We start from the raw sequence: 17,095 nt of genomic DNA, 5'->3' as shown, positions 1-17,095 counted from the left end.
CTCATTTAGTCCTTTCAGCAGCCCCCAGAGGTAGGTGTAGGATCAGCCCTGTTTTACAGACACAGGGCCTGGGGCAGGGACGCTGCAGAAGTCACAGGGCCTCACTGGCATTAGAACCTACACTGGACCCATTCTCAGCCTCAAGGAAGAGCATTTCCTGATGAGGGAAGAGCGCCAGAGGACGTTCACGCAAGTGCAAATATTTGGTACCCACGGTGTGCCCAGCCTGGCGCCAGCTTCTGGGGACCCAGAAGGAGACAGGATGAACAAGGTGAGGGCTCTCACTGGAAAGGAGAGAGACAGTCACAAGTTCAAGTAATTTCAGAGTGATGAGCATCCTGAAAGCAGGACTGGGGAAGGGACTGGCTATTTGGGCAGGCACGGGACTGAGGACTGAGACTCGCAGGGGTCTGGACTCGTCTCAGGTTGAGGATGGGAAGTGGGCATGAGTGTGGCAGGACATAGCTGGAGAGCAGTTCCAATCGCACTTAATGCTGGCCAAGTCCCTGCAACGTGCGCCTGCCCCATTCTGCAGATAAGTAAACTGAAAACAGGAAGCAGCCTGGGGCGAAAAAGGCCTCGGACGCAGATTCCGACCCCCGACTGCTCCCCGTACACCCGACTGCGCCTGCTCCAGAGACTGCGGGGCGGGGCCTCACCGGTGGGCGGGACCAGCGGCTCGGGCGGGGCGCGTGCCTTGGCCCCGCCCCTCCCCGGGGAGGGGCCCCGGAGCGCCGCCGGGCCGTTGGTTTCTGGGCGGAACCTTCGCTCAGCTAGGGCGGGCGCGCGAGGAACGGTACTGAGGGGCAGCGGCTGGAAGTGGTGCGGCGTCCGCCCCTCCCCGATTTCCGTCCCGGCTCCGGTTCTCGTCCCGGCTCCGGTTCCCGCCCCGGCTGCGCGCGCAGTCCCCACCCCGAGGGCCGTCCTCTCCGGCCCCGCCCAGCGTGAGGGGCGCGCGGCCGCTAAGGGACCCCGAGACGTCGCCGGCCGCGGAGGAGGAGGCGGCTGGAGCGCGAGCTCGGACCAGCGTCTAGCAGGCGCCGCAGGTGAGGGGGCGGGTTGGGGCAGGCGCTGGGACCCTGCCTGGAGAGACCCTCCGGATCCGCTCCGGTCCTCGCAGGATCCCTGACTCCCGGGGCCACTATAGGCCCCGACACACCTCGATTCCTGCCCCCCCCCCCGTTCATTATTCCCTCAGGACTCCGAGACCCCCTTGGGGTCCGCCCAGACCCTCCAGGACTCCTGGCTCCCGAGACCCTCTGGGAGTTCCCGGCCACCTCTGGCCTCGACAACCTCCGAAACCCTTGAACCCCGAAACTCTTCGAGGTTACCTCTAGCCTCGGCCGCTTTTGGGCCCTGGGACCCCTGAGAACTCTTGGTTCCAGAGACCTTTAAGGTTCCGTCATGGGCCTCCCCGCCAGGCCTCATCACAATTCCCTTAGCCCGAGGCCTCCCCGCCTTTCCTGTGTAGAAGTCCTCGTACATTTGTCCTTAGCCCCACCGGCATCCCTGGAGTCCCCGTCCCACCACCCTCAGCCTCCCCTCCTCTCTCTCTGCCACCCACCCTGAGGCCTTCAGACACCGTGGCTCCCTCTGCGCTGATCTCAAGGCTGGGTTTCTCACACTCAAGGCCCAGGGACCTGTGAAGCAGCCGTGAACGTATTCCCAGGGTTTGTGAATTCTTAAAGATAATTTAAATGAAGAGTGTAACACATTGCCTGAAGACAACTCTATAATCTAACTTGGGGTGTGATCCCAGTGCCGGTGAGTGCCTTTGTGTTTACTAGTGCATTGAGGCCAAAGAAGAGACAGTGTTTAACTTTTAATGCTCTGCTGAGACTCATATGGCTGCACTGGAAGTCAAGAGGACAGGCGATCTGCCGGGTGGAGGAAGGCAGAGCTAAGGGGTGAGGGAGTTTAGGCCACATCAGAATGATTTTAGGTTGTGTTTTAATTTTTTCATTCATGGAACTGACCTTTTAATAAAATGCCTTATAGGTTCCAGAAGTGGCATCAGAGATAGAGACAACAACCCCTAGCAGTCAGGACCTTGTTGGAGAGATCAGTTAGAGAAGTAATCGTTTTTTTTACCTGGTGGTAACAGTGTAGTGAGTGGCATTGAACCTTAGCTGGGTCCAGGTGGGATTCTTGGGAAGGGGTAAATTTATTTATTTATTTTTTTTTTGAGACAGAGCCTCAAGCTGTCCCCCTGGGTAGAGTGCTGGGGCATCTCAGCTCACAGCAACCTCCAACTCCTGGGCTCAAGTGAGTCTGCTGCCTCAGCCTCCCAAGTAGCTGGGACCACAGGCACCCACCACAATGCTCGGCTATTTTTTGGTTGGAGCCGCCATTGTTGTTTGGTGGCCCGGGCTGGATTCAAACCCGCCACCTTGCGTGTAGGTAGCTGGCGCCTTAGCCACTTGAGCCACAGGCACGGAGCCGGAAGGGGTAAATGTTAAGGAGGGCTTCTTGAGGGGAGAGGGGAGGTGGTGATAGGTAATAGGTGAGCTGATTCTGGAAGGTTGAAGTTGAGAGGTTTGCCAGGGTCATTCCAGGCAAAGTGGACAGACAGCTTGTGAAGAGGCAGAGAGGCGTGCCAAGTACACTAGTTTTGGAATCCAGGATGTGTGGCTGGAGCAGAGCTTCACGGGGGAGTGGGGTGGCCGGAGATGTATTGTCCTCCTTAATGAAAAACGTTTCAAGAGGGGGTGTGGGAGGGAGTTTTAAGTAAGCAAAGAGAACCACCAAACTTTGTTCTCTGAAGCACACCGTGCCCTTAGCTGCTTCTCCTATTGAGGCTAACAGAAGGTAGGAGTTGGACAGCTGGGAGGAGCGAGGAAGTGTTCCCAGTAGAGACCAGAACAGAAGGACCTGGGAGTTTTACAGAGTGCAGGGTCTGAGACAGGACACGAGCAAGCCAGCTTCAGCAGCCAGAGGGGAGGATTTGACTGTTGAACTTGAAGAGAGAAATGGTTTGTGGGCTTTTGAACAGTCTATCAGCTTTTATTGAAGGATATTAAAAAAAGAACAGTCAGTCTGACTGTGCTTGGGAGACTTGTTTGGAGGAAGCAAGGGCCTCTGAGAGGTAGGGGCAACCTGGAGCAAGGTGGTGGCAGTGGTGACCAAGATCTCTGGTTGTGGCTAAGCTTTTGAACACCTATGCCCAGAAAACTGGTGTTCAGCTTTTCTTTGTTTGAGCCTGGGAATTGACAAGGGCACTTGTTAGGTGAGGTTTTGTCCTTTTGCCATAGGACACGTGTGGTCACCTCTTGCAGGGGTGGGAAACCTGTGACCTTGGGGCCACATGTGGCCCTCTAGATCCCCCAAGTGTAGCCCTTCAACAGAATCCAAACTTCACAGAACAAATCTCTTTATTAAAAGGATTTGTTCTGAACCAGGGGACAGTTGTGTGCTGTGGGAGGCTGAGGCAGGTGGATTACTTGAGCTTCTCAGGAGTTGGAGATGAGCCTGAGCAAGAGTGAGACCCCATCCCTCCTAAAAATAGAAAAATTAACTGGGTATTGTGGCAGATGCCTGTAGTCCCAGCTACTCAGGAGGCTAAGGCAAGAAGATCTCTTGAGCTCAAGAGTTTGAGGTTGTGGCTCGGTGCTTGTGCACAGTGGTTACTGTGCCAGCCACATACAGTGAGGCTGGCGGGTTTGAACCTGGACAACTGTAATAGAAAATAGCTGGGTGTTGTGGTCCCTGCTACTTGGGAGGCTAAGGCAAGAGAATTGCTTAAGCCCAGGAGTTGGAGGTTGCTCTCTGTCTCCAAAAAAAAAAAAAGCCCTTTGGAGATACCAGGATTTTAGGAGTATGACAGAAAGGGGAGGGGTGATGAAGACCAAATATGTATTTCACACTAATGGAAGGCAGTTGAAAGACTGCTTCAGAAGTGTCAGCAATGTCCCTCTGGAAACTGTGTGGCATGAGACGGGTAGAACTGGAAGCAGGTGACTTTCAGTGTTAATTTGTGAGGCCTTTAAGGCAGTGGCAGAGGCTGTGGATTAGACCAATTGGTAAGAAAATTCTGTAAGACTTCTGTTTGCTGAAGTCTAGGCTTAGATGAAGGAGAGACACAGTAGAACTTCCTGTGATGTTCTGTTTGTGCTCTCCAGTCTCCTGGACACATGTGGCTGTTGAACACTGAATTATGTGACTAGTGTGACTGAGTTGTTTTTACTTTATTTTTTGCAGTTTTGGGCCAGGGCTGGGTTTGAAACCGGGCACCTTTGGCATATGGGGTCAGTGCCCTACTCCTTTGAGCTACAGGTGCCGCCCAAGTTTTATTTTGTATTTAGTTTTATTTAATTTTAATTAAAAATCTAAGAAGGAGACCCCATCACACACACAGGGTACAGTGGGAAGCAGGCTGTCCCAGGCTTTTTTTTTGAAATATTATCCCATTAATGTTTCCAATTACCATAGAAGGTATAAGGTAATATTCCTTTATGGGTAAACGGGCTCAGAAAGAATAAGTAGTTTGCCCAGTTATTTGTTGGTCAGGTTCTTCTGTACCTTCCTTCCCCCAGGAGCCTGGAGGGACTCCTAGCTAGGAGAAAGAAGTCCGTCCTCCTGAGTGGAGGCATTGTTCCCCCTCACCCCCCACCCCCCCCCTTAGTGCTTCTTATCTGTTCCCTGCTAAAGTTAACAAGGACAGGGGACAGTTGTGTGGTGAGCCAGCCAAGACTGTGGAAAACTGTTTGGGGCAGTCGGTTCGCCCAAGGCTTCTTCCTGCTGCTGTCTCTGTCTTCCCATTGGCAGCTGTTTCTCTTAGCATTTCTGGGGAGTGAATGGATTAAAGGGCAAGTGAAACTGTAGATTAAACTCTGCCTTTTAAATAAGTATTGGGTGGTTAAGAGAAATGAGTGCCTTAGAACTTTGGGGTCACAGTGGATTGGGGGTGCACAGATAGTGGAAGGAGTATAGGACAGGAGCTGGGAGTGAATTTGTAGCTTGTCTCCTCTTTGGGGGATGTTGACCAAGTCACTGCCTCTTAGTCTCAATTTTTCACTTCTGGAAATTAAGGTATTTGATTTCACATAACCGTTAAGATCCCTCCTGCTCTAAAATTCTATAATTTTAAGTTTCATTGGAGACTTACTTTCTAGAACATGTCTTGGGTATCCTCTTGGGATTGATAAATGCTGGGGGTTCTGTGGTCTTTGGCTCCCGTTTTGGGGTGTTAACCATTATTGACTTATTAAGTAGCATGCTTGCATGAGTCATGTGACATGTCACATCTGATGGACAGACTAAAACAGCGAATGCTTTGTGGGTGGCAGAATTCCCAGTAAAATGTCAGGTGTATTTGTTTGCTATTCCAAGCTGCACTGATAATGCGAAGAGGTAGAAGACTAAACGCACTGTGGTGGTTGGACACTTTTTCCTCAAAAAAAAAAAACCAACCAAGAGTCTCACGTGGCCCCAGGCTAGACTGTCAAGGTGTCAGCCTAACTCAAGCAACCTCAAACTCCTGGGTTCAAACAATCCCTTCTGCCTAAGCCTCCCGAGTAGCTGGGACTACAGGTGCCTGCCACAACACCTGGCTGATTTTTTTCTACTTTTAGCAGAGAGGGCTTCTTGCTCTTAGCTCAGGCTGGTCTCAAACTCCCGAGCTCAAGGGATCCTCCTGCCTTGGCCTCCTAGAATGTGAGGATTACTGGCATGAGCCGCTGTGCCTGGCCAGTTGGCCTCTTAAAAGGAGTCAGTGCTTGGGTGGCACCTGTGGCTCAAAGGAGTAGGGCGCCAGCCCCATATGCCAGAGGTGGTGGGTTCAAACCCAGCCCTGGCCAAAAACTGCAAAAAGAAAAAGTCAGTGCTGGTGCTGGCCAGGTGGAGGCAATAGCAGTAGCCACATCCTAGGGTTATTATTATTATTATTATTTTTGAAACGGAGCCTCAAGCTGTCCCCCTGGGTAGAGTGCCATGGCATCACGCTCACAGCAACCTCCAACTCCTGGGCTCAAGCGAGTCTCCCAAGTAGCTGGGAGTCTGGGTCTCAGCTGAGGTCTCAGCCTCCCAAGTAGCTGGGAGTCTGGGTCTCAGCTGAGGTCTCAGCCTCCCAAGTAGCTGGGACCACAGGCGCCCGCCACAACGCCTGGCCATTTTTTGGTTGCAGCCATCATTGTTGTTTGGCGGGCCCGGGCTGGGGATTCGAACCCGCCACCTTAGGTGTATGTGGCTGGCGCCTTAGCCGCTTGAGCCACAGGCGCTGAGCCCATCCTAGGGTTATTAAGAAGATTAAGTGAGATACCGTGTGTGGAATGCTTAGCGTTCCCTTTAATAAGTAGTCAAAAAGTGGCAGTACTTAATATTGTCTTTTGAACTAAGTAGAATGTGACCTTTCACTTTTTTTTTTTTTTTAAAGATAGAATCTCACTTTGTCGCCCTCTGGCGTCGCAGCTCACAGCAACCTCCAGCTCTTGGGCTTAGGTGAATCTCTTGCCTCAGCCTCCTGAGTAGTTGGGACCTGCAGGCACCCGCCACAATGCCTGGCTATTTTTTTGTTGCAGTTTGGCCAGGGCCAGGTTTGAACCCGCGGTATATGGGGGCCGGCCAGCGCCCTACCCACTGAGCCACAGGCACCGCCCAAGAAATTTACGTTTTTTAAATTTTATTTTTAACTGGCCCAGGCTGGATTTGAACCCACCACCCTCAGTATATGAGGCTGGTGCCCTAACCACTGTGCTACTGGAGCCACGCTGACCTTTCACTGTTTTATTAGTGATGGATTTGCACTTGTCTTGGTTTGGGCATATAAGCCCAAGCAGTTTGTTTGGTGGCATTAGTTTCAAGAAGCCAGTTAACTTTTTTTTGATCATTACAAAATGAAGCATTTTTCCCATTGTTATTCATCTTAACTGAATAAAAAGTGATTGTTTAGGTAGCATTTGTTCAAAGTAAGGGTTTGTATTTTCTATAAAACGAAGAAAACAATTTTATCCTAAAGATCCCTTTAGTACTAGTAATGGCTGAAATTGTTTTACCGGAACTATGGTTAAATCAATATGTATCTTGTAACTGCTTTGGAAAAATTTTGCTGATGCTCAGGCAGTTTATGGTAATAGATAAACATTTTACAGTTTGTTAGGTACCTTTCAGATATTCCTCACTTCTAAGCGGCAATCCAGTGGGTGCTGTGGGTGGTGGAACTCCCACTTGACAGGTTGGGGAACTGAGGTTTTGAGTGGTCTCCTGGCTGGGGAAGAGGTCGCAATTCCTTAACTCCACTTGGTTTTCTCTGCCTGTCCCTTGTGCTACTTTAGGTGGAGTTCTTACAGTTGCTAGGCGAAGCCTCTCCTTTTCAATTTTGGGAGCTTAACTTTTTGCCCGTCTGTGCCTTGTTTCTAGTTCAGGTGACCCAGTCCTGCTCATCAGACTCACCAGAAATGTATCCAGCACCAGGACCCCAGCTGATTCCTTTGTGGTTAGAAATATGGCTGCCAGGTGTGCTTGGGGACATGCTCCTGCTGCTGCTCAGAGGCTTCTGCTACCAGGCTCTTTCCCTGGGAAACCGCATTGCTGTGGAAAGGGAGTCAAATCAGAGAAAAGAGGTTGATGTAAGGACCAGGGTCAAGACACCACACTTTGATGGCAGCATGCCCTATCTGTAACATATCTGAGGGTGGGATGGGGTGCATTCATGGGAGAAAGGGCTTGCTCACAGCCTTTCTGGTCTTCTAAACCTTCCTTGGTGTGGTCAGAATGCCACTGATAGATTTTGGCCTCCACTAAGGACATTCCAGCCCTTAGGATCCACTCTGGTTACATACAGTAAACCTAATAGTATTTTTTTTTTTTTTTTGAGACGGAGCCTCAAGCTATCCCCCTGGGTAGAGTGCCACGGCATCACGCTCACAGCGACCTCAAACTCCTGGGCTCAAGCGAGTCTCCTGCCTCAGCCTCCCAAGTAGCTGGGACCACAGGCGCCTGCCACAACGCCCGGCTAGTTTTTGGTTGCAGCCATCATTGTTGTTTGGCGGGCCGGGCTGGGGATTCGAACCCGCCACCTTAGGTGTATGTGGCTGGTGCCCTAGCCGCCTGAGCCACAGGCGCCGAGCCACCTAATAGCATTTTTAAGACTCCTGTATCCTGTTGGTAGCACACTTACAAATTGATCTAGTGTGGGGTGGTCTGACTTTCCTTGTAAATTTTAGGGTGACTGTTTTCTGAGACTGGATTGATGACAGGGTGAGTTAAAGGTCATTGTTTGGAAACTTTGCTGAATAAATGTGAGATTCCTATGGGGAAGATGAGTCAATTAGACTTTCTCTCTTGCAGGCCACTAGGTGCCAGGTTGTTCAATCATGATTAAACCGGCAGGTGCCTATTATCTAAGTGAGTGTCTTTAGTACTTGATTCAAAGCCACTGTTGTTCTGGCCACTTTATCAGGCTCCCAGGCTGCATGAGGTGGATTTCTTCTGGGGAAAAGCTTTGTTAGCTTGCGTGCCCCCATGAGAGGCGTGAAGGCAGGTGTCCCCTTGCCTGCTTGCCACCAGCCATGAGCTGAATAAAGAACATGCCATAGGCACCTTCAGCTCCTTGACTTTTCTCCGGTCTGTCCAAATCCTGTGTAGACCTCCCTGACTTCAACCACTGACACTACAGTTGGCATCATCACAGACCCATATGGAACCTTCTGCACCCCTAGGGGATGAATGGGTGTCACTGCCAGGAGTGGCCCAGTGTGTATAGGACACCACACTGGGAGAGGTCTTTGAGAAGAAAAATGCCCACAAGGCTCTGGAGTTTCTTACAATTCTGTGAATAGAGAAGGAGGCTGTGCTCTGGGGGACCGCTCTTGTCTGGGAACTCCAGGGCAGCTTGGAGGCAGAGCTACGGTAGTCTAGGGCCCCAGAGGGAGGAGGTGTGGCAGAGTAACCCCTGGGATCAGTTGCACTCTCTCATCGCGGACGTGGTAGACTCCGTGAACCCTGTTTTAGGGCACAACCAGTATTAACAGAAAAGTGTAAAAATGCCACAACCAAGGGTCAGGAGGGCAGGCAGCTGCACCCCCATAAATGACCGAACACCCCACCTTTTGTCTGTATGTCCAGACAGAGTTGGTGGAGCTGAGGAAACAGTTTAAGCAGAGAAGGAAGGAATCCCTAACTTACGGAATCTAGAGGTGAATGGCATTGTCCTGGTGTCCTGGAGGTGGAGAAATCAGCCTCAGTCACGACATCCCCATCCCTGCAGCAGCACTTGTAGGATTGCTGCTGCTGTGGTCACGGTATTCGCCGCTTCTGGCTTGGGTTATGGCCACAGTCCACACTCTACAGACTGTGCTGGGGACCTCCCAGGTCCTGTGCATTGCAGGCTGTCCTATTCAGAACTGCAGCAGGTTCTCTGGGAACTGGGAATGCGGAATGCCATGCTTAACCAGAACATCTGAGGGCCGATGATGAATACTTTATAGCTGGTGTGGGGGACACTGTGTTGCAGAGCTTGCGCTCTGCCCTATTTGGGTCCTTAGTAGCAATGTTGACACTCTGTGTAGGTGACTGGATGGGTACAGGCCATTGTGGGCGGAGTTATGGGAGCTGGGACACCAGAAACAGTGATGGTGTATCGCCTGTTTGCTATTACTTGTCCTTAGATTGTGAAGCAAGAAACCCTGAAAGGGTGGTGTGGGGAAGATGAGTCAGTTAGGCTTTCTCTCCGGAGGGCCACATTGTTTTGAGTGACCATGTCTAAGCCGGCAGGAGCCATGCTCTCTGTAACCATTAGTGCTTAATACAGAGCCGCTCTTATCGGACCACCATAGAAGGCCCTGAAGCTTTGCCAGTGGGCACGTCCCAAGGCATACTACTTACGCCAGCTCACCTGCTCCCATAAGCCGGATAAAGGTGGGTGTCCCCATGCCTGCTCACTGAGTAAAGGGCACGTCACAGCCACCTTTGGCTCCTTGGCTTTTCTTCAGTCTGTCTGAATCTGTGCGAACCTCCTGGGCCTCCACCACTGGCACACGATGCCCCCCCTCTGGCTGTGCGAGGAGGATGTGTCTGAGCATATGTCCACTACGTGTCCCCTCCCTTCATTGTAATCAGGTGCTTGGCGCTCTCCCTGCTTATTGGTTGATCTTAGAAGAATGATCTAGGCTTAACGCCTGTAGCTCAGCAGCTAGGGCGTCAGCCACATACACTGCAGTTGGCAGATTTGAATCTGGCCCGGGACTGCCAAACAACAATGGCAGCTGCAACAAAAAATGGCTGGGCGTTGTGGCAGGTGCCTGTAGTCCAAGCTGCTTGGGAGGCTGAGGCAAGAGAATCGTTTGAATAGGCTCCACTGTCTAAGGAGTTGCTAAACATGAACCTGTGTTCCATATGTTATCCCCATGGCCAATTTAAGTTACATGATTGAGCCCAGAGTCAACTGTGAAAGGACCACGTAAAGGTGGTCACACGGGGAGGTGTGGTGGAATGTGGGGTGGGGTGTAAAACTTCTGCAGTGGGCTAGGGATGGGCAGCCTTTGTTTAACTAGTAGATGACAGGTTGGTTTATCCCCATTTATCACATTTGGTTTTGACATTGGACTCAATTTGATGAACTTTAATGGTTAGGAGTTTGAGACTAGCCTGAGCAACTTAGACCCCATCTCTACAGAGAACCTCCCATCTCAATTTGATGAACAAGTATTTAATGCTGGATGCTGGGGATTCAGAGTAAGGTAGTCTCTAGCTACTCCAGCTTGTGAAATACTCTTGATTTTGAGTTTTAAGAAGAAAACATTTTGGTAAGACTTATTAATGGTTTTGGATAAAAAAGACAGGGACTACTTATAAGAATCTGCATTGGGGTCTGATTTTTTGCATTCAGAAAATGCCAATAGGTCCTTTAAAAAAGGGGTGGGGGTTGCTATGATTTGGGCCTGCAAATCCTGGTGACGACATAATCACCAAGGAAACCAAAAGATGCAGCGCCTGAAAGGCCTCTGAGGGGTTTGTTACTGTTTGGAATCTGACTGGCTTAGAAGAATGGTGTCTGAGACTGGGAGCTGAACACAGAGGCTTGCTGTCTTGCTGAAAGTTCTAGGATCTGGTACTGATTGCTTTGGAAATCTTGGTTTAAATACAAGGGGGAAGTTTGGGGTAATTTCTAAGTTATTGTGAGATCTGGCTCTGTTTATGCTGCTGAAAAACAGGAAATGAGGTCATGCCTTCAAACACATAGTGTGATAATGAACTCTGAGTGTCTGAAAACGGCAACTATGCACTTGATTCTTGCAGGGTCCCCAGGTTGAGTTTGGATTTAATTGCTACTTCCCGTGTGGGTGCCTTTGATAGGTACTAGTAGAGGCACACCTGCCTGAGGTCTCAGAACCTGTGTGATTAGGTTCAGAGTACTGTCCGAGGAGCCACACCTTCAAGTTGAGTCCAGTCTGAGAAAGGTCTCCAGCTCTTAAGCCAGCAGCAAACCACCTGAGAGCACAAGCTTGCACCGTCATGTAAGTGCTGTCAGCAGTGACGACTTACTCTTCTGGGAAACTCTGAAATCACTTAAGTTTAGAATTCGGTACAGCCAGCAAAAGTTTAGTTTGGGTGTACTTCTTTGCAGATGTATAAATGTAGTATTTAGGTTTGAATTTGTAATTTTAATCTTACATATGGAGAATCAAAAGCAGTTGAAAAATAGTTGAAAGAGCTAGAAACAGATTTTCAGTTTTTTACCATGGTAATAATTCTGAGCATTTGGTTTAAGTCACAGGTTGACCAGTGACTGTTGAAAAAGAAAAAATTATTCTCGAATGTTGTGTAGAGAAAGTGGAGATAAATGATTCCTTCCCATGAGCAGGAGAGTAACTTGTCTGCAGAAGTGTGGATTATTTGGGCAGGAGCGGGTGGCTGGATTGGTCAGCTGAGTGTCTTTAACCTTTCCAGTGGCATTGGACAGGAAAGGCTCCTGAGTCCTGCCCTACAGTGGGAGGTGAGGAAGGGGAAGTGTGGGGCAGCCTTGGGCAGTCGGAGCCTGAGCTGTGTGACTCAGCCATTTGAACTTCGGAGCACTTTACGTGAGACATTCCTTAGCCTTTGAGACTTGGCCGATTAGCAAGAATCCGTATTTTGTAGCTGATAAACTAGGGGTTGGTGAGTAGTTAAGTCAGTTATTGAAATCACAGGGCTAGGAGCCAGTCTTATATAATAGAGAAATTACATACTGTAGAACCTCAATATTTGTTTTCTTAGAAAACCATTTAGTAGGTTTAAAGAAAAACTGCTGGGCACAGTGGCTCATGCCTATAATTGTAAAACTTTAGAAAGTGAGGCTCAGTGCCTGTAGCTCAAGCTGCTAAGGCATCAGCCATATACACCAGAGCTTGAGGGTTCTAATCCTGCCCAGGCCTATCAAACAATGACAGCTACAACCAAAACATAGCCGGGTGTTGTGGCGGGCGCCTTTAGTCCCAGCTGCTCAGGAGGCTGAGGCAAGAGAATCGCTTAAGCCCAGGAGTTTGAGGTTGCTGTGAGCTGAGATGCCACAGCACTCTACCCAGAGCTATAGCTTGAGGCTCTGTCTCAAAAAAAAGAAAAAGACAGGAGGATCACTTGAGCTCAGGAGTTTGAGGTTGCAATGGTATGATCACTGTTCACTGCGCTCTAGTCTAGGCAACAGAGAACCTGTCTCAAAAAAATGAAAAATCTATTTGACCTTTGACACCTACAGTGACTCTTTGGGAAGGAGGCTGAGGGTAGGGCCAAGCCCAGCTCTTGCCCCATCAGCCTTTCCCCTTGGGCGGGCTGCAGCATCTAGGACTCATTTTCTCTGCTTGTTGACTGGTTTCGTAGCATTTAGGGAAAGGTCATCATTGGCAGTTTGACAGAAGCTCTGAACCATTTTACCTGGAAGAAAATTATTTGTATGCACTTATGCTCTCTGATATGTTTTCAGGGGATAACCCTGGGATTCCATTTAACTTTCCATTCTAATGATTATAGATTGATTAAGCCTTTTTTCCTTACTCCAGAAAGTTATTTTGGTTATCTGATTCTGATTTGGGGGGGATTATGTGTGAAATAAGTGGGTTTCAGTCAGTGCTGGTTAGGACATGACAAAATGGGCATGTTCTGGAAAGCAGTGTGACAGCATGTGCCAAGATATTTAACAGTGTTCATATTCTTTTTTCTTTTTTTTTTGAGACAGAGCCTCAAGCTATCCCCCTGGGTAGAGTGCCATGGCTTCAGTGCTCACAGCAACCTCCAACTCCTGGGCTCAAGCGAGTCTCCTGCCTCAGCCTCCCAAGTAGCTGGGACCACAGGCGCCTGCCACAACGCCCGGCTAGTTTTTGGTTGCAGCCATTATTGTTGTTTGGTGGGCCCGGGCTGGATTTGAACCTGCCACCTTAGGTGTATGTGGCTGGCGCCTTAGCCGCTTGAGCCGCAGCCGAGCCGAGTGTTCATATTCTTTAGCTTAGCAATTCTCAGAAATCTCTCAAGTTATTTCACAACAGATAAGCTTTTTTTTTTTTTTTTGAGACAGAGCCTCAAGCTGTCACCCTGGGTAGAGTGCTGTAGCATCACAGTTCACAGCAACCTCTAACTCCTGGGCTCAAGTGATTCTCCTGCCTCTGCCTCTCAAGTAGCTGGGACTGCAGACGCCCGCCACAGCGCCCAGCTATTTTTTAGTTGTAGCCATCATTGTTGTTTGGCAGGCCTGGACTGGATTTGAACTCACTGCCTTCAGTGTATGTGGCTGGCACCTATCCACGTGAGCCACAGGCGCCGAGCCACCAAGCTGGTTGTTAAAGTTGTTTGTACTGACATCTTGCATAAGAACACATAAGACAATTATGTGTACGTGCACCAAACTTAGCTTTTAATGACATAAAGGAGTTTTTTTTTTTTGAGACAGAGTCTCACTGTGTTGCCCTTGGTAGAGTGCTGTGGTGTCACAGCTCACAGCAACTTCAAAAACCTTGGGCTTAAGCGATTCTCTTGCCTTAGCCTACCAAGTAGCTGGGACTACAGGCGGCCACCACAGTGCCCAGTTTTTTTTTTGTTGTTGCAGTTGTTTAACTGGCCCGGGCTGGGTTTGAACCCAGACCCTCAGTGTATGTGGGTGGTGCCATAACCACTGTGCTATGGGCGCTGAGCCAAAGGAAATGTTTTTATTAAAATGTATGGAAAATTATGCTATTACTATGTTTTCAAACACTGTAAACATTTTGGAAAGCTTAGAGGGAACTATGTTAAGTTATTGTTCACAGGTAGGATTATAGGCTATTTAATTTTTCTATACTTGTCTGCAGTAACTATTCTAGAATTGGGGAAAATGTGATTTTAGAAAAATTGTAGACTGTGGAGATAGCTTGGTGATGGAGATCTAGGTGACTTGAGATCCTATTTTTCTGTAAGCTAAGAATTGATTTTTTTTCTTTTAACCTGGGTGATTTCTTGAGGCTGGATTTCAGTACAGCCATGGGAGGACTGGTTCCTTGGAAGTGGTGCTAGTGCCCCAGAGTGTCCCGCTGCGCCCACATCCCGTGCTCAGCTCCTCAGGGAGCTCGTGTGCTTCCTCTGGAAAACTGCATCCTGGCTTGGCTTTGCCATGCCACTTTGCTGTTTGGTATGTGTGGTGTTTTTTATTTTTTTGGTCACCCAGGCTGGAGTGTGTCAGTTTAGCTCACAGCAACCTCAAACTCTTAGGCTTAAGCGCTCTTCCTGGGTCAGCTGTGTGGGTAGCTGAAACTACAGGTGCCTACCACCAAATCCAGCTAACTTTTCTATTTTAGTAGAGGCAGGGTCTTGCTCTTGTTTAGGTTGGTCTCAAACTCCTGAGCTCAAGTGCTTCTCCTACCTTGGCCTTGAATAGTGCTGGGATTAGAGGCGTACTTGCCATTTTTTACATTCTGTATACGTCATTTGCCTTCATGGTGACTGGAAGCCCTTCCAGAATGTCCTCAGGCAAGAAGCCGCATGAAAACCTCCAGCCTGGAGCCCACTGGGCCATCTCTGTTTGCACACATTAGTCCTCCTTCCTTTTCTGTCCCTTGTAGGGTAACATGAATCAGAGTGGCCTGATAAGCCGCCCCAGATTGGGAGCGGTGGCTCAGGGAGTATTGTGGAGGTGTGCTGTTTGGAAATAAAGGTCTCTAGGCCCTTCAGTTTTAATTTCAGCCTTAATGCTCTTCCAGAGTTGTTGTATTTGGGAAGTAGAAGTCACATCTGACTAACTTTTCTCTTTAGGGTTCACAGATGGATTCGGTGGAAAAGACGACAAATAGAAGTGAACAAAAATCAAGGTAAATAAAGTCAGCTTTGAAGCAGGTTTATTGGCTTCCTAAGTAGCATCTATCATGAGTCTACTTAGTACGCACAAATAAGCAGGTGCAAGGGAAATAAAAACATTGGGGCAGGAGGAATTTCAAGAGCCCTTAGCAGTGTTTGCTTCACCATAAGGAACATTCCAGAAGCCAGTTTTCTGCTTAATGAAGTGGTCGTAGTCTGGTCTTTAAGCAGCAAGTAGAAAGAATTCTTTGACTACAAAGGGACAGCAGGTTATAATTCTTGCTATGGAATGGGTTGGTATTGGCAGATGGTGGAAAACCAGGGTTTTGCCATAAATTTTCTTATTGTTTGGATTTACGAGCTGTTTACAGCTTCAGAGGAAGCAAAACTGGGGCTGAGCTGCTTATTCAAATAGGTGTGACTTAAGTGTGTGTTTGATAGTATGCTTAAGGATGAGATCAGGATGAGATACCACTGTCCCAATCCTGCAGGTGGGGGTGGGACATGTGAAATGCACAAAGAATGAGACACGGCCCTGCCCTCCACTGAAGGGAGATGGATGGGGCTGTGTGCACAAGACCCAACCTGGTCGCCAGGCTTTGTGTTCACAGTGATTCTGTGTTGACTTGCATTCTCTCCGTCCCTTGTTTTTTAAGTAGAAAGTTTTTAAAAAGCCTCATCCGGAAACAGCCCCAAGAACTGCTGCTGGTCATCGGGACTGGTGTCAGCGCGGCAGTGGCCCCAGGAATCCCTGCCCTTTGCTCGTGGAGAAGCTGCATCGAAGCTGTCATTGAGGCTGCGGAGCAGTTGGAGGTGCTCCACCCAGGGGACGTGGCGGAGTTCCGGAGGAAAGTGACGAAGGACCGGGATCTGCTGGTTGTTGCCCATGACCTGATCCGGAAGATGTCACCTGTAAGTGTCAGGTGCTTCAGGTTTCATGGGGCAGCTTTTGATTCTGGATCAGGTTAGGTGATCATGAACCTGATGTGAAACTTCTGCGAGCCTGTGTTGTGTTCATTTTTTTTCTTTTTTTTTGTCACCCTCGGTAGGGTGCTGTGGTGTCACAGCTCACAGCAACCTCCAACTCTCCAACTCTTGGGCTTAAGCGATTCTCTTGCCTCAGCCTCCTTGGTAGCTGGGAATACAGTACCTGCCACAACACCTGGCTATTTTTTATTTTATTTTAATTTTTTTGAGACAGTCTCAAGTTGTTGCCCTGGGTAGAGTGTTGTGGCATCATAGCTCATAACACTCTCCAACTCTTGGGCTCAAGCAGTCATCTTGCCTCATTTGTTTCTATTTTTAGTAGAGATGGGTTCTCACTTTTGCTCAGGCTGGTCTTGAACCCGTGAGCTCAAGCAATTCACCTACCTTGCCCTCCCAGAGCACTAGGATTACAGGTGTGAGCCACCACACCGGGCCTGTGTTTTCATTTCTCAGCAGAGTTGGGCTGAGGGGCTAAAAAGGTTTCTGTTAGGATGCCATTAATTTTTAGACAGAAGTAATGCCAGGCACAATGTTGCCTCCTAGAGTAGCCCATCTTAAATGGAGCCTGACCACGTGAAGTTGTCTGGAATACTGTCATGCTGCAGTGGGTACCAACTTTGTGACCTAGTGAAGAGGTCTGTGTTAGTAGGTTTTGGTGTAATCAGGGCAGTTGCATCTGTTCAGGTGACATGGGGTTCTTAGAAAACACTTTAAGAGGCTCGGAGCCTATAGCTCAACCGGCTAAGGCGCCAGCCACGTACACCTAAGGTGGCGGGTTCGAATCCCCAGCCTGGATCCGCCAAACAACAATGACGGCTGCAACCAAAAAATAGCCAGGTGTTGTGGCGGGCGCCTGTGGTCCCAGCTACTTGGGAGGCGG

At 49.2% G+C, this 17,095-nt stretch overlaps 1 protein-coding gene across 1 annotated transcript in view; it reads left to right on the top strand.

Moving 5' to 3' along the window:
• Nucleotides 1-905: 905 nt before the first annotated feature.
• Nucleotides 906-17,095, top strand: part of FAM118A (family with sequence similarity 118 member A) — a 34,649-nt gene continuing 18,459 nt past the window's right edge. Inside the window, exons 1-3 of the mRNA XM_012814114.2 lie at nt 906-1,046; nt 15,187-15,242; nt 15,888-16,140. Of these exons, the coding sequence (XP_012669568.1) occupies nt 15,196-15,242; nt 15,888-16,140 (300 nt within the window). The 5' untranslated portion in view covers nt 906-1,046; nt 15,187-15,195. The remainder of the gene's footprint in view (nt 1,047-15,186; nt 15,243-15,887; nt 16,141-17,095) is intronic.

This window comes from Otolemur garnettii, unplaced genomic scaffold (genome assembly GCF_000181295.1).
Source record: "Otolemur garnettii isolate 467f Iridium unplaced genomic scaffold, OtoGar3 scaffold00007, whole genome shotgun sequence".
In the NCBI taxonomy this organism is placed as follows: Eukaryota; Metazoa; Chordata; class Mammalia; order Primates; family Galagidae; genus Otolemur; species Otolemur garnettii.
Note: the sequence above shows the minus strand (reverse complement) of the source record. Positions and strands in the feature narration are given on the sequence as shown.